Source organism: Camellia sinensis, unplaced genomic scaffold (genome assembly GCF_055761805.1).
Source record: "Camellia sinensis isolate YWXY unplaced genomic scaffold, ASM5576180v1 Unanchor47, whole genome shotgun sequence".
Taxonomy (NCBI): Eukaryota; Viridiplantae; Streptophyta; class Magnoliopsida; order Ericales; family Theaceae; genus Camellia; species Camellia sinensis.
Window position 1 is genome coordinate 110,708 of NW_028129345.1, and position 18,421 is coordinate 129,128.

Sequence of the window (18,421 nt, forward strand, 5' to 3'; positions counted from 1 at the left end):
AATATATATATATATATATATATAGCAATGGAGGGTATCGGCCAGCCTATGGCTGTTAACACTAGATACATTTTTTTAATTTTTTTATTTAAATTATAAATAATATAATACATATAATAATATAATATTTTATTATATATGGGCGTGGGAGGCATACTCTCTCTTCTTCTTATTTATTTACTAGTGTATGCCCGTGCTTAAAGGTACGGTGTAAATAATATTGAGATTAAAATGCAGTTGTAATTTGTACTCTACATATTAAAATTTGTAGAGTCTGTAGCACCTGATAAAAGTTCAAGTCAGCACTCCTATCATTAGTTTGTGGCTAACACCTAATACATTGGTGAGTGTCATAGTACCCCGAACCACAAATATCTAATTGAAATAATATAATACACAGAACATAAATACCATAACCTCGCAAATAGTAGTCTTTAGAAATTGTTTACAAATTAAGATACGGAAATCAAATATTTTGAAATAATTTTCCAATCAAGATAGGGAAAGCATTGAAAAACTAAATGCATCATATCATGAAGAAGAAATCAACTCTATGCCATAGCATTCCAACAATAAATGGTAAAAAAAATAATTCCTGCAACTCATCTAGTTTGTCAAATTAATGTGAAAATCATCAATTACATCAACTATAGAATACAAATTGTTGCTTTACAAAATAGTCAAATTAAAAAGATTTTAAAGTCATCTAATAGCCATCAAGTATTGCTAGTAAGAAAATGTATAGTAAGAAGAGTAAATTAAATAAGAAAAATTATAAATAGGTGATAACTTCACAAAATATTTAAAAACTCATTGATTTGTAATTTTCTCAATGAAAAAAGAAGATGAGTAAAGAGAGCCCATATAACAGTTTGGTGCAAATCTCTATCATCCTATGAAAATAAAAGATAACATAATTTTATACAAAAAGGGGGAAAAAAAAGTATATACAAAGTAGTGACAACTGACATGTCCAAAGTAGTGACAACTTACATGTCCAAAGTAATAAATCAACTTACATGTCCAAAGTAATAACTCAATTGTAAAAGATCAAGTTAGCACTCTTAAATCAAACTCAGCTATACTGGAAATGCAAAAATATAGGGGAATAAAAGGCTTCACAAAAATATTTGAAATGCAACAAAGTCCGCATCGGTGGAAAGCTTTACAAAAAGTGGGTCATAGCTATCGTCTGCTTTACAAAATGTATATACTTTACAAAAATATGTGTTTGATAATGTCTTCAAATTTGTTCTTTCCAACAATTCTTACGAACGTCTCATCAATTTTTGAAAGGTCTTCATAACAAAACTTCAGGGTAAACAATATTTGTAGTGGAATCTGGCTCATCATTAGGGAGGAGGATACTTATACGATCGAAAGATGTGCATCTGGATAATGCCACGTATAGTTGCCCATGACTAAAAACAGGTGTACGCAAATCAACCCCAACAAATTTCACAGATTGTCCTTGAGATTTGTTAATGGTCAAAGCGTATGCCAATCGAACTGGAAATTGACGTCTTGTCATTCGGAAAGGCATTTCTGCAGAAGACGGAGTCAATGATATCCATGGTATAAATGCCAAATTGCCAAACTTCTCTCCAGTTAAGATTCGAGCTTCAATTATGCGAGTGTCGCACCTTGATACCATCAATCTTGTGCCATTACATAGTCCATCTTTCGGTGCAATGTTTCTTAATAACATTATAGGACAACCTACTTTCAACTCTACCTTAAAAGCTGGTAGCCCAGGAGGATCCAATGAATTTAAAAACTCATTAGGATATCTGTTTGTAATGGAAGGATCAATTTCATCATCTTCAGCCATCTTTTCTGCAGCAAGATACGTATATGTATTCCCTGGAAAAATATTCAACGCAGCAATATTGATAGCACTGACATCATCATTTCGTGCAGAAAGAATTGTACGTTCTGTTAAGAATGATGGGGTTGATGTATCTGCCACATCCAATTGTGGATAAACTGCTGAGAGTAATTCCTTTAGATCCTGGCATTTGTGTATTGTTGATGGAATTTTAATGATTTCTTGCGGATTGGTTCCAACCTAATAAATAAAATAAAATAAATTTAAAAAAATGGTGTAATCAAAGTATCATCAAATGGTATAATCAAAGTTTGAATGAGTATTACCTCCGTCAAGAATTTTGCAAAAATAGCATTTCCAAGGTTTGCATGATTCAAGCGCATAGTTAAATCTAAAGATAAAACATGTAGATCCTTTCACAAAATTGAGTGTCTCAATGATGCATTCACAATTTGCTCACGAACTCCTTTGGTTATAACTTGTAAGATTTGTCGAAAGTCTCCACCAAGAACAACAGTGATACCTCCAAATGGCTTTTCACAATCACAAATATCTCGAAGTATGCGATCAACCGCCTCAACACAATGTCTGTGTTGCATAGGAACTTCATCCTAAATTATGAGTTTTGTTTCTCTAAACAATTCAGCCTGTAATGATTGCTTGCTAAACCCACAAATTGAATTTTTCAAGACATCCAATGGAATGGAAAATGTTGAATGTGCAGTGCGACCTCCTACTAATAGCAATGATGCAATTCCAGATGAAGCCACGGCAACAACAATATGGCCAAGGCTGCGACATTTTAATGCAATCGTATTGTACAAAAATGTTTTCCCCGTTCCAGCACCATCATTCAAAAAGAAAATAGTCCCTTTACTTTCAAAGACTGAAGAAATGATTGCGTTATAAGCAGTTCATTGTCCATTATTGAGGCGATCAATAGTAATTTGCACATTTGTCTGTTGTGCCTCATTATGTAGTTGTTGATGTTCGAATATCAATCGGTTACCAACTATTGCGCTCCAATTTGCTGTAGGTTGTGGCATAGGCGGGAAGTCAATTAAACTCTTTCCTGATTCTTGAAGCATTTGATTCAAAAGATACAAACCATAATCTTCAATTTGAGCCTCAGTTGGGTTAGAAATGGCAAACAATGTACGAAGCTTATGTGCAAGATCATCACAGATATGCATTGAAAATTGATTCCATAACGCATGTGGTTGTAGTGGAAAACATTGGGTCAGAATAATACAAAACAATCTCCTCAATTGATATCCGGTTTTCATAACTGCAGCCTCTTTCAGGCACTGTATCCATTCTTCATCATCTTCTAAGAGTCCTTTGGCAACACATGCTGATTTAAATGTCTCATGCAAAACATTGTTAACTGTACGTAAACATTGAAACGATCTTGGCCCTTTGACAACAGTTAACAACAAACGCAGATAAAATTTTTCACCACAGTTAGGGCTAGCAAAGTACATTATACCAATTGCATATCCATGTTCTCTTGGTTTCCATCTATGTTCTGACTTGAGCCAAACAAAATGTTGCGGAAATTCTTGCTAAGTGAATTGGCATTCATTTTCATTGGAAGCACAATAATCAAAAAAACCAGTAAGAGTCGATTTTTGTTGCGCAGCTCTAGAAAGAATCATTTCCAATGAGTCATTAGGATTGAAAAGAACACGATGCATTCCAGGTAGATGAAGTGCCTATCGAACAACTGTTGGCATCTCTACATGCAAATGATGACCGAATATTCGCCAAGCAGCTTCTGGTGGTCCAATATACCTCGCATCAAGATATTGTTGGATCTCATTAATCAATCCCAAAACCATTGTTATGCGATCATAACCCATGTAAATATACTTATGTATATACTTAACACATCTCACTCCAGCACAAACTTCTACATTTATATAACAGTTAAACCGTTTAAAAAGATATGCATTGTATGGTACCACATCCCTGTTATCAACTTCCTGTCCTCTCACAGTGTATACTTGACCACTATTATGACGACGATAGATTGGATATCCGTCTTGGTCCATAGTTGTTGATTCTGCAAAGGCTCGAGGGTATTTCTTAGTACATCTACCATTTTCCATACATGGTGCTTGGGGATTTCGAGCACCACATGGTCCATGTACCATGCAACACTTGACAAATTCAAAAAGTGTAGGATCATCTTTTGGATCTAGAAATTCTGCACAAACTAATTTGTCTACTTGAGCACATGTTCGAATTTTGTCTGGACCTTTAAGAAAGAGAAGCGCATGCATATGTAGTAGGCCTCGTTTTTGGAATTCAATTGTAAAAACATGTGCAACTTTATTACCGAACACTTTGTTTGTCTCTATCTCCTTCATCAAACACTTTCTTTTTAGCTCAAAAACACGGGCAATCAAATCCGGACGATCAATAGCTTTTTGGTGTGGTAATAATGCTGAAGTAATTTCTGGCCAATTGGGATTTGCAATCATGGTGAGAAAAATATCTGGGTGCTGGTTGTATTGCGTGATAGCCATTGAATCTTGAAAGATTTCAAACATATGTCTAAGACTACCAGTAAATGAAGATGGCAAAATAAACCTTTGACCAATTTGATTAGGTCGCAAGTCATCTGGATCAATATCGCTTAAATCTTGGTAAAGTTCACCCCGAATTTTTTTTTGATTAAGCTTGTAGTACGTCAACCGATTTTGCTCAGTTGCAGCCCAAGCATCTACCAAAAACTCTTGGAATAGTTTTCCACCTCTCAAAATTGTTGAATACTCTGTAGGTCGCTCAAACAAACGATAACTATAAAAATCCATTTGAGTAAGTCGATCAGTTGAAGGCCGATCATATTTAACGTCCCACAATTTCAACTCAGGTTCCCATCCGAGCTCACCATACGGGAATAATAAAACATAATGCAATGGCAAATACGCTGGGTGACATTCATTAATTTGCATCAGTTCATTATTTCCCTGTAGATGTAAAACAACATCTCTCATTCCAGTAACCTCGGTTCCATCACCTGGTATTACAATTGCAATCTCATCAGCAGTTGGTAGGTTATACCGTCGTCGGTCTGTTGCTGAACTGTAGTGAAGATGAGCAAGTAGATTCTGTCCAGTGAAGGCTAATTGATTCAAAATTGCATGAGCTTGGCGAAATTTGTCTACAAATGCATTAACTTGCAACAAACTATCTTGAATAGTTTTGAGAACATCCCTTTGTAAGTGAGGATTTCTACGATTTCGAACTTCTAAAGCTGAATCAGGATCATAAATATACAACTGAGCATAAGTTGCATCCTGACCTGGCTGTGGTAGAAGTGATCCTGTTCGATGTCGCAATTCCCCATGGATAATAAATGGTTTAGGGCCGCTTCCCCTTAGTACTCTTGGATCCAATGTAGCACCAAGACTTGTAAAAGCATTGGCTGCATTGTATACTCGAGTATAATGTCGAAACGATCTTGCTTGATCATCATTCCCATGATATAATGCTTGAAGCGGTGGAGGGGGTGTCATAAGCAAAGGTAGCCTAGTCTTTTCTTTTGAACAGCAAGTTCCAAATAGGGGACGCTTTCGAGATGATTGTGCTAATTTTTCGTCCATCCAATGTAAGGCTGAACAGTAAGGACATAACACATCCATCTTGCCGAGAGAATGACAACATGAATTCATGTGCGATTGAGTATTAATCGCAGTACTTATAGTCATATCTTCTAATTCATCATTTGTACATAGATCCTCTTGAAGAAATGTGATTGTAGAATTAGGCCTACAAATATTTGTTGTGCATAAATTAAAATTTATACACATGTAAAAGTAAGAGTATTATTTAAAGAATTAAACATGTTTTACCAATTCCGAGCTAAAGATGTACTTTCCATAGAGAACGAACATGTGGATGCATGTGTAACCATTGTTCGTTTTTGTGCCAACGAAGTATCCGCAAGTGTCTTTGTACCCTATTCTAGGCAAGCATGACTGCGACGACTAGGTGTTAATGAAGGAAAGTCATTAACATATGCTCCTAATCTCTCTCGTTCTTGTCGCAAGCGGTGTCTCAATTGATATGCAGAGCATGCATTTTCATTTCTTTCACGTTCTCGTCGTGCACGTTGAGCTAATACAGCTCTTGATATAACATAACCATTGGGTCCCTAAAATATGAATATTAAATCATTGAATGCTTAAAATGCAAATATTATCAAGTACCATTTTCCATTGTTTAAAGAAAATACCAAGAATTTAGAGAAAATGTATTATACTCTTGCCCATGACTACCCATAGTATTAATAATAATAATAATAATAATAATAATAATAATAATAATAATAATAAATTTTGTGGTTTTGTTACACTAATAAACAAATATTCGACCAACTTATGAGAATAATAAACATTCGACCAGCAAATTGTGTGGTTTTGTAACAGTAATGAACAAATGTTCGATCAGCAGATGAGCTTCATAAAGTATCCCCATTTTCTTGTAGGGCCCATGCACTTACAGGAGACACTATATATTCCTTTCTCACTATATATTCCTTCATAAAGTATCCCCTATATATTTCTTTCTTCCTAGAATATACAGGAGACACCAAAAAATGTGCATAGTTTCAAAAATAAAATACAATTATGGCTAAATAAAATACAATATATGAAGATATAAAAATAAAAACTAAAAAAACTCTACAAAATCAATAACAACCATACCGCTAAACATGCATTTTCCTTTCGCTTGCCCTTGCAATCAGTGGCCCTAAATTTAACAGATTGTGTCATTTTAGTCCAATACATAATGGTTGTTAAGTTTAGTGGACAAAAAGTCAAACTATGTGTCAATTTAGTTCCTGTAGTTTACACAATGTGCTAATTTAGTTCCTATCAAAACTGAGCAAATTAAAATAGCAGGGACTAAATTGACACATTGTGTAAACTACAGGGACCAAATTGACATATTGTGTAGACTTTCCGTCCACCAAACTTGACAACCGTTATTTATTGGACTAAAATGACACAATCTGTTAAATTAAGGGGCAAAATCGAGCAAATTAAAACAAATAAATTGACACATCGTGTAAAGTATAGGGACCATTTGCATAATTTACCCAATAAATTTATTATTATTATTTTTTAAAAATTTGATTAGCACTTCTCTATATTTATAGATGTAAATAAGTTGTCAAAATGATACCTCTCACAAGGGAAGCACTATAAATGGTGTGTGTCGTATGCGCATTATAACTAAAGAAAAAATAACATAATTTCATACTTTTTGAGTTGTAACTATATATAAAAATAAAAAAAATCAAAATCAAACAACATGCGAGGCATAACTAAAATAAGGTCATTACTAAAGAAGAAAATTGGTCATAACTAAAAAAAAAATGACATAACTCAAAATTGTCATTTATAATCTATATAATAAATTGTATGGTTTTGTTATACAAACAAACAAATGTTCGGCGAACTTACGAACTTCATAAAGTATTCCCATTCAAATAGTTGGAAAAAAAAATAAAAAAATTTGCCCATTTTCTCTCTCCTCTCTTTATCTCTTATCTCAAAATTTTCGCCCACTTACATTGAAAAGTGGTGTAGATTTACACATATATACAGGAGACACTTAAAAAAGTGCACTGTTTAAAAGATAAAAATACAATTATGGTTTAAAATACATAATTGGACATGCATTTTCAAAAACACTCTACAATTATGGCTTAAAATACAAACATACGAAAACTAACAACTTAAAAAAAAAAAAAAAAACACTTTACAAAAACCATTAAGAACTATACCGCTGGACATGCATTTTCCTTTCCCTTGCCCTTGGAAGCATAAGACACCTTTTCTTTTCCTTTCGACACTGTCTTTGCATTTTCCTTTTCCATTGCCTTTAAAAAATAACCAAAGTCTAAGAAATTCTCAATACATAAGAAATAAAAAAAAAATGATACGAAAGTGATTTTTGGGCTGACATTAGAAATACGAACAACATTGAAATCATGCTCATCACGAATCACTACACCGACATTTCTTTGTTGAAGAAACTGAACCTATACATACAAAAACAAATAAGTAGCTGATATGTACACAAAATGAAATTTTATAAGACGATGAGTAAAGGGAACGAATATTACAGTTCGTTGTAAGTCTCCATCTAGCTGTAAAAATGAGAATTTTTTTTTTTTATAATCAGAACCTATAATACAAAAGTTTTTTTAAAATCTATGTACCAGTTTTTTTAAAAAAGACAACTTACATTATCCATAATGTTAGAGGTCGTTCTAGCTTAATATTGCCAAAACCTGTAATACAAAAGTTGACTTCAGTAAATACATATTAATCCAGTAAAGGTTTTGGAATACATAACTTATGTAAATACAAAAGTTATTTTAATTCACCAAGTGAAACCAAATGAAGCAATCAATAGATACTTAAATGGAATCAAACCTATCGATGACTTAAGCTTTGTTGAATTTAATTGAACAAAAAGAGATTTAAAATGGAACTGCAAAATTTATAAAGTTAATTTATATGACAAACTAATAAAAAATCATCAATCATTTTGAAATCCACAGTTAATTCATATGATAAAATATCTCATTCAAGGAATTAATAACCCAACAATCATTTTCCGCCACCAAAAGGAGTTGTGTTTCCAAGAATGTATTTATTGAAATTAAACAAATAACAAAAGATTTGCAATAAATCCACAGTTTGAAAATAATAATTGAACTCCAAATATTTTCAGGTATTGGTAACACAATCTGAATCCAAACAACATCAAAAGAAAGTAGTAATGAATTTTACTATTTTTCTTACAAATTAATAAATATTAAAATTGTCCAAGATGCCACATCATCCCAACTTGGCAAAGGGTGCAAATGAGTAGAAACATGTGTAGTAGTAAAGTCAACAAATATATATTGTTGCACCTGAAGTGGACAAACTCAATCTCACAATTTCAGAAGCTATGAAATTATCCTCTATAATTTAATAAAGTCAAACTCAACCACCCCAATCTCACAATTTCAGAAGCCATGAAATTATCCTCTATTTCTTTCAATAATCAAAACACCCAGAAAATTCAAAAACCAACAAAGGACCCAAAAAAGTCAAAAATCGGCATATTTGACTATCAAAGCCTATTGAAAGTTTATTTAGCAAAGTTGAGAGCTCCATCAACTCAACAGCAAGTTATAGACAGTAGAGGATAACTCGGAACTTAAAATTATATTTGAAACACTTTATCATTATATATTTGAGACCCATTATTCGGAACATATTGAACACATTATATTTGAAACACATTATCATAAAATTAAATCCCACTATATCTCAACACATTTAGACCGTAAATCTATATAAATATAAGAAATGGCTGGAAATTTTAGAGGTTGATGCAGCTTAGTATTGTCAAAACCTGTAATACAAAAGTGAACTTAACTAAATAAATATTAAATACATAGCACATTTTAATTCACCAAGTCAAACCGAATGAAGCAATCAATAGATACTTAACATATCAATGGCTCCTACATTATTGTTAGGAATCGAACATATCGATGACTTAAGCTCTACTGAATTGTATTGAGCTCATTCAAGAAATTAATAAAAAATCACGTAGATAAAAATTTATCAAAAATCACATAGAAACTAATAACCTACCAATCATTTTCTGCCACCAAATTTTACTAAAATTAAACAATTTATCAAAATGAGTTGTGTTTCCAACGGAAACTATTAATAAAACGCATCAATCACTTAGTACTTTGCTTCCAAGAATCTATTTATTAAAATTAACAAATAACAAAAGCTTTGCACATCTACATAGTTTTAAAATAATAATTTCACTCTAAACATTAAATAAATAAAAAATAAATCAGTCTGTTGGAAACACAATTTGACTCCAAACAACAGCAAAAGAAAATATTAATGAATGTTACCATTTTTCTTAGCAAAGAGTGCAAATGAGTAGACATATATGTATTAGCAAAGGGTGAAAATATATACTTTTGCACCTAAAGTGGACAAAGTGAACCGCTAAAGTCAAAAAGCCAATAAATAATTTCATAAAAAATAATTCATCCACCAGGTGGTCAACCACTAAAATGTCTCCAAGATATATCTAAGCTAACTTTTTTTTTCACAAAAGATAGATATAATAAAGAAATATTTCAATGTACATAAGAAAATAATCTTAAAAGATATAAGAATTGACTTTCCAAGATTGTTTCATTTTTGTGAGAAAATACAAAAAAGAAGCGGAAAAGATAAAAAATAAATTGGTTTACTTAATTTTTTTTTTCTTCCATAACCTTAATTTATTTTGTGCTTCCTCAATTTAAGAAAAGTTATGATACACTGCTTTAGGCATTGAAACCCTATAAATCCCCAAACAATAAATAAAGCCAATCCCAAAAGATATGTTATATTTACCATAAGTCTTAATGGCACTTCCAAACACAATCAGACTCAAATCAAAATTGGGTGAATTCCTATAACGAAGCAAATTAATTTTAGGACTTGAGATCCAACTGATGCTATCTAAGATCTGGAACACATCTTATAGAAAAGGTACGAACTGGAACACATCTAAGACATGAAACCAATACAGTGTATACAAACCAAACTGTTTTAAAAATAAAAAATAAAAATGTAGTGATACTGTACGATTTACTGAGCTGATAAATAAAATAAAATAAAAGATTTCCTAGGTTTATTACCAAATAGGATAGAATATTTTCCAAATCCTTAGAAACACAAACACATATGGAGGCCATTATTGGCTAAAAACAACCCTTTATTGGCCAAAAACTATCCAATTTATTGATTAATCCCCAAAAAATGTTTGACACAAAAATTTCGGATACTAATAAAGCTTGAACAGTATATAATACCACAAATTCGAACCAAAGTATGAATTTATGAAATCAAACAATACGATACCACAGTATGAATTTAAAAAATTAACTCATGAATTCTATAAGGGCCTTTTCGTTGAAATTGTACTCTACGAAATGTGGTTTAGATTTCCATACTTACCACATCTGTAAAATTAATTTAACTCCTAATAAAATTAATAAAATTCAAACTAATAATAGATTAATTTAAGTCCAAATAGATTAATTTTACAAACTAATAAAATTCAAATGTTATCGAATGTTACAAACTAATAAATTCGAATGTTATCAAAATTCTATACAAACTAATAAACATGTGTTTTATGCAATAAATAAAACTCAAACTAAGGCCTTGTTTGATTAACAGGTTAATAAAATATTACCACTAATACTACCAATCAAACATGCCCTAAGTGTCATTCAAGAAGAAAAGAAAACAAAAAGAAAACAAAAAACAAAGATTAATTTAACTCCTATCTATATTGGTTAAATTTGAAACATTAGATAAAAAGTCAAAAATTAATACAAAAAATAAACCCATTCAACACAAAAAAACATGCCCTAAGAGGCAAAGGAAGGTACGTTTATTTTCTTCTTCCAATTTTTCATTTTGTTTATTAAAAAAAACAAAAAACGCCCTCTGTTTGGTTTTCTAGAAAGCAGAAACCCACTTCAATTTGTTAAGTAGTAATTGGCAGAGGTTTTGTTAGACATGGCTTCCTTAGACATGGCTTCTCAATATATATATACATACTGGAATCATACATAAAGAGGGGGTTTGGGGTTTGGAATCATATATACATACATAAAAATAAAAATAATAGATATACATACATCCATAATCATATATAAAAATAAAAATAAAAGATTAATTTACCTTGTTTGGATATGAAAGGTCTTAAGGAAGTCCACAATGCTTCAGACTCAATGCTTCAAACCTGTTGTCAATATTATTGAAACAAAAGATTATTGAAGATTATTAAAGATATCCAATTCATTAATATTTTGAAAGATTATTAAAACAAAAGATATCCAAAGATAGAAATATAAAAATCAAAGTTCAAATTTCCATTTGGCCAATTGTTAGCTACTAATTAATGCTTGGTTGGTTGTGTATGAATGGCATTTAATAAATCGTAGAGGTTATTTGTAAATTAAATTTGAATGTTATCAAAATGCTATACAAACTAATAAACGGGTAGTACCTTTGATTAATAAAATAGTACCACTATTACTACTAATCAAACATGCCCTAAGTGTCATTCAAGGAGAAAAGAAAAAAAAAAAAGATTAATTTAACTCCTATCTATTTTGGTTAAATTTGTTTGCGAATAGGAAAATTAGCTAAAAAGCCAAAAACTAACACATAAAATCAACTCATTCTCTCTATTTAAAAAGCCACAAAAAACAAAATTAAATTATAGACTTGTATCACATACATACATACATACATACATACATAAAACGCAATTATAGACTTGTATCAAAGATAGAAATATAAATATCAAAGAAAAATCAAAACTCAATTTTCCATTTTTCCCATTATTTGTAAATCAAATTCAAATGTTATCAAAATGCTATAAAAAATAATAAATTCGAATGTTATCAAAATGCTATACAAACTAATAAATAGGTGTTTTGTGCCCGTGCCTGAATGCACTATCTAATAAAATTCTTATATTACAATCTATGTGTTGCAAAAATGTTAACGACCATAAAAATGTTTTATGAAAAGTGTCTCAAAGTTGTGATCACACAACCAAAAATGTTTAGGATCAATCAATCAACCAACAAAGGCTAGATGATTTTTCGTAAAACTTTTAAGAGAAATTATGTATTATGTAGCATACCCAAACAAATATAGCCCTGAATAGTATATATACTACTATATCAAAAGTTACATTGATCACAAATTGTTCTAGGACCATCTCAGATGAAATAAACAAATTTAGATGAGTAAACCAAACCATGCCTTAAGTCCCATCAAATATCGATTGCATAAACAAAAATGTACACAATAAAATAATCAATTTCAAATTAGTTTAATAAAAATTAAAAAAGCCATTGCCTATTTTGAAGAGTGATTGTGGTCAGCCACCATGACAAAATAAGAAGCCACTTACACACAAATGCAAAAAATATATTCTTGAAGCCCCAAACACATTTCTCGTGTGTGATGGCATTTTTTGGTGTCCAAAATATTAGAGTGATTTCATGTGGACAATGACACTTTTTACCAAGAAAGGTCATATATCTTGTATATAAGAATAGCACTATCACATGCCTCTCCAACTTTTCATCTTGTCGCCCTCAAATGCCTCTCCAACTCACAGAAAATAATGCAATGGAATGAAATACATCTATTGATCCTCCATATTTAGACAGCAAATTTTGTTTCATAGAGTCAAAAAGCCAACAAATAATTTCATAAAAATAGTACCATTTTGATTAAAAATAATTTCAAAAAGCCAATACTATTAATCAAACATGCCCTAAGTGTCCTTGAAGGAGAAAAGGAAAAAAAAATATTTAATTTAACTCCTAATAAAATTAATAAAATTCAAACTAATAATAGATTAATTTAACTCCTAATAGATTAATTTTACAAACTAATAAAATTCAAATGTTATCAAAATGCTATACAAATTGAAAAATTCGAATGTTATCAAAATGCTATACAAACTGAAAAATTCGAATGTTATCAAAATGCTATACAAACTAATAAACAGGTGTTTTATGCAATAAATAAAACTCAAACTAAGGCCTTATTTGATTAACATGTTAATAAAACATGCCCACTAATACTGCTAATCAAACATGTCCTAAGTGTCATTCAAGGAGAAAAGAAAAAAAAAAACTTAGAAAAAAAGTAAAAAATTAATACAAAAAATAAACCCATTCAACACAAAAAACATGCCCTAAGAGGCAGAGGAAGGTATGTTTATTTTCTTCTTCCAATTTTCCATTTTTTTTATTAAAAAAAAAAAAGCCCTTTGTTTGGTTGCCTAGAAAGTAGAAACCCACTTCAGTTTGTTAATTAATTGGCACAGGTTTTGTAAGATTTGGCTTTCTTAAGCATGGCTTCTCAATAATTAAATTATATCCAATAATTAAATTATTTTTTTTATCGACAAAAGTTAGTTGTTAGTTATTATATTAGTATTTATGGGAGTCAGACTCCTCGCCCTTTGCAAAGTACCATGTGTTATTTCCTTAATTCAACTTCCCTGAAGAGAGTTGAATACATAATAAAAAACAAATATAATGGCTATTACAAAATAAAAAACAAAATCACTATTAACATACTATCACAAATAAAAAACATAATCTGCATAACCGTAAACAATAAAAAACAAAATCACTATTACAAAATAAATAAAACGCTCAATCAGTGAGCTAAACAGTGTCTCATTCCTACCCTAAAACCCATCCCTCAATTACAGGGTTTCTGCCAAAATCTGCAGAGCAGTAAACAAACAAAATCTAATCCTTTTCAAACCCATGTTTTTCAAAATCTGCATCATGTTTTTCAAACCCATTTCTACAAAATCAAATACAAAATCAAACCCATTTCAAACCCATCTGTTCAGTACGTGCATCACATTTTTCAAATACAAAATCAAACCCATTTCAAACCCATGTTCAGTACGTGTCTCATTCCTACAAAATCAAACCCATTTCAAACATAAATCAAATACAAAATCATCAAACCCATTTCATAAATCAAACCCATAAAATAATCAAACCCATTTCATAAATCAAAACTATGTTCAACATCAAACATTTCAAATTAACCATATCAAACATTTCAAACCCATTACACATATACATATATATACATACAGATGGGTTTGAAATGGGTTTGATTTTGTATTTGATTTCTATATACACATATACACATATACATCAAACATTTTGGATTTGATTTCTATATACACATATACATATATACACATCCAAAATATACACACAAATACATACATATTGGCTTGGCCGAGGACAGACTTCGGTCCGGTTTCGGCAGTGACGACTACCTTGTTGACGGCAGAGAGGGAGGGAGGAAGAGAGAAGATGAAGACAGGGAAGCACGGGAATGGGCTCCAATGGAGGGAGAGAGAGAGAGAGAGAGTGTGTTCAAAATTTGAAAACAAAACAGAGGAGAGAAGTATGTGAGAGAGAGAGAGGGTGTGTGTTGAGTGAGTGTGTGTTGAAAGAGATGAGAGTGAGATGTTTTTAGCCCTTAGATCAAATCAATCTAATGGCCAAAATTTGGACAAAGGGACAAAAGTCCCATCCAGATTCAAAAATCTGAGTTTCTTTATTATATAGATTTATTTTATAATATATATAATATAATATATAAAATATTATTTATATGTATAAACACCCAAAAATTACCCAAAATTATAAATTAATAAATTAAAGCATTGTTTGATTTGATTTTGGGAGAAATTTTTTGGAAATATACTCTAAACATTTTTTTAAGAGTAATTAAACTAAACAATTTTTTTCAAAAAAATCTCAGAAATATGTTTGGTTATCCAATTTTCATGATTACTTTTGAAACATGTTTGCAAAAAAAGTAAAACAAACAAGTTTTTATACTTTTATCTCAAAAACTATACTACAAAAAGGCAAACCAAACAAGTTTTTGTATTTTTTAATTCAAAAACTACTCTACAAAAATAAAAATCAAAGTTATTTTAGAAAGAATATTTGAAAAAAGACAAATAAAACAAATTTTTATATTTTTTTATCTCAAAGCTTACTCTACAAAAAAAATCAAAGTTATTTTAGAGAGAATATTTAAAAAAAAGACAAATTAAATAAATTTTTATACCATTTTTATCTAAAAAATTACTCTATAGACACAAACCAAACGCACCTAAATGTCTACATTTAGGCACCGCTAACTAGGTTCGATATGAGATCGATAATCACGAGCGGTCGCAAATATGCCCCAATCATGGAAGATCTGGTCTATAAGACCTGGTTCACAAGAAACGACATCACATCGACGCTGTTGTTGTTGTTGGTCGGAGGCTTCTTTGACAGTGTTATGGAGCTCCATGACTGACGAAGAATCGCCCAAACACTCAAGAGAGAGAATAGAAAATCTATATGTATGTGTAAATTGAAGGACGTCATTAACAGTGTTCTGGAGCTCTATGACGCCGTTGTTGTTGCTGAAGAAGGCGAAGCTCACCGTCGATTTGATCTCTGTTTCCTACGGCTGTAGTCACGGCGATTGAAGGATGATAGTGACGTCGATGAAGAAACGACGATGATCCGAGATCAGTGATGATTTCCTGGCAGAATTTGAGAAGACGACCTAAGTGACGGCGACGAAGCGGAAGACGGCGTCAGGCGATGGTGGAGGAGTAGAGAGGTGTGTTGGTTGTTGATCCGTTTTCTAGGAGGCGATGAAGACTTCGACGATGGCGAGGACCTGAGATCGTGGGCTTCACAGATCTAAGATCAACGATGAGCGGAGTGGAGCCGACGATGTCATCTACGACATTGGTCCCCGGAGAAAAATAGAAGATGAGGCGAACCATTAGAGTGGAGCGTGAACCACTGGTGCACGAAGGTGACTAGAGAGAGATGTAAAGAGATAGTGAGTGAAACTGGTTTTGAAAGTTGAATGGAATGAGGTGTTTTTAAATATACGAGGGTAATTTAGCTAATGTGGAGAAGTATGTCTTTATGATCTAATAATTTGGGGTAATTTTATTTTCACACAGCTAAATATCTCACTCTACATTTAATACACACACCAACTAAATTTAAATGTTGTAATTTTACTCCATGCACAATCTTTTTTGTCAAAAATATCATTTTCTTTAACATTGAAACCTTAAACCAATATTCATTCTCTAGATCAAGTTCCATTATATGCAATACAGAAAGTAGGAAAATACAACTTAAAGCCTCTACATCCATAAACTGCAGTATTGACCATAATAAGCATGTGTCATGGGGTGATGCCTCATTAGGCACTTCAATAGCATATAAGCAAGAAAATGAGTCTACTAACAAAACAAACACAATCGCCATAAACAAAGTAGTTACGATGAAATAATGCTTTTTAGAAAACAAAACAAATACACCACTTAATCATAGGAAAATTCCCACTCAATTGGTTAGTATTGAGATCAAGAGATTGTAATGAACTCAGATTTTCAAAATTGTAATAGCGGCAACAATAGCGATGGGCGGTGGCAAAGGTTAGGATTAAGAAATTAGGATTTTGGTGGAGAAGATAAGCATACTTTGATAATTTTATTTTAGGACAAAACTATAATAAAAAAATAAATCATTAAATGTGTGCATAGAGGTAAGTAGGTCTGTGGAAATAAAATTTCCCAATAATTTCGTGCTTGATCCTTGGACAAAAGAAACCTATTTCTTATAACATAAATACTTGAGAGCTCGAAACTCCTTAGGCTCGAATGCCTCGAATTCAAAACGACGTCGTTTTGATTTTTTTTTCCTCTCCTCTTTAATCTGTGAAACGAAACAGAGTGAGGAAGAGAGAAAGAAAGAGAAAAGAGAAGAAAGAGAGAGAAAGAGAGAAATGAATAAACGAAAGAGAGAAATGAAACAGAACTTCCTCTTCTACTCCGTCGCTTCCATCGCTTATTTCTCTTCTACTCTGTCGCCACCATGTGTGTGTGTGTGTTTTATCGATTTGGCTTCCAGATCTGTATGTGTGTAGGGGGTTTGATTTGTTGATGATGATGTGTTGATGATGATGGTACTGTGTTAATGATGATTTGTTGGTTATTGATGACGATAATTCTGTGTCGATGATGATGTTGGTCCTGCTTGGTGTAATTGTTAAAACAGATTATAGATTATAACTTAACAGATTATAGATTATGACTTTAATCAGAAGCTGTTAATCTGTTTGGTATAGCTGTTGGATTACAGATTTAAGTTGCTGAATAGTGTTTGTTAAATAAGCTGTGAATAACTTTTTCAATTAACTTTTATTTTTTATTATTTACTACTTGTCTACATTTTTCATAAAAAATAATAATAATATTTTATAGTCCAGTTGAGTTTTTTTTTTTCTATTTTTAAAAAAATAAAAAATAAAAAAAAATCTAAGAGTATAACCGTGAATTAACATGTCCACAGTAGAAACTGATAATCAGAAGCAAGGGGTGAGCAGCTTCTCAGAATCAGCATTTTTGACTTAAAATAAGTTGTTAGAATCAGAAGCTATTTGAAATAAGTTTAATCAAATCATCCAAAATAACTTTTTAAAAACCAAAAGCCATAAGTTGCTCAAAAAAACCCCACCAAACACCCCCGTTGTCTTTTTTTTTTTTTTTCCTTCTTCTTTTTTCTTTTTTCTTCTTTATTCTCTTCTGTGATAATGATGTGTTGAGTTGGAAATGATGAAGAAAAAATGGGGAAAAAAAAAAAAAACCCAAAACAATGTCGTTTTGGGATTTCAAACCACTCGAATTATGAAAAATTCGAGCTACCTAACGGAATTGTTCTTATAATTTTTTTAGTTTTGGTATGAATGACTTATCTTTGACTGGATCGGAAAATGACTCATCCTGACCGAGGTTAGTGTTATTTTAAAATCATAGAAGAATTTTTTGTAATTTTATTAAACTTTCAGGGTAATCAATGTAATTTACTCAAAATATACCGGACAATAAAAATGC

The 18,421-nt window shown here is 31.5% G+C and overlaps 2 protein-coding genes across 2 annotated transcripts; both read right to left on the minus strand.

Moving 5' to 3' along the window:
* Window positions 1-1,300: 1,300 nt before the first annotated feature.
* On the minus strand, window positions 1,301-3,413 carry LOC145817595 (uncharacterized). The gene is made up of 4 exons (XM_082912742.1): window positions 3,318-3,413; window positions 2,352-2,439; window positions 2,155-2,219; window positions 1,301-2,068 (listed from the first exon to the last, which is right to left on the minus strand). Exons 1-4 carry the CDS (start codon window positions 3,411-3,413, stop codon window positions 1,301-1,303), a joined length of 1,017 nt encoding a protein of 338 aa, XP_082768868.1.
* A 130-nt stretch (window positions 3,414-3,543) lies between these two features.
* LOC145817596 (uncharacterized) lies at window positions 3,544-5,478 on the minus strand. The gene has a single exon (XM_082912743.1). The coding sequence runs from the start codon at window positions 5,476-5,478 to the stop codon at window positions 3,544-3,546; it is 1,935 nt and encodes a 644-aa protein (XP_082768869.1).
* Window positions 5,479-18,421: the final 12,943 nt, after the last annotated feature.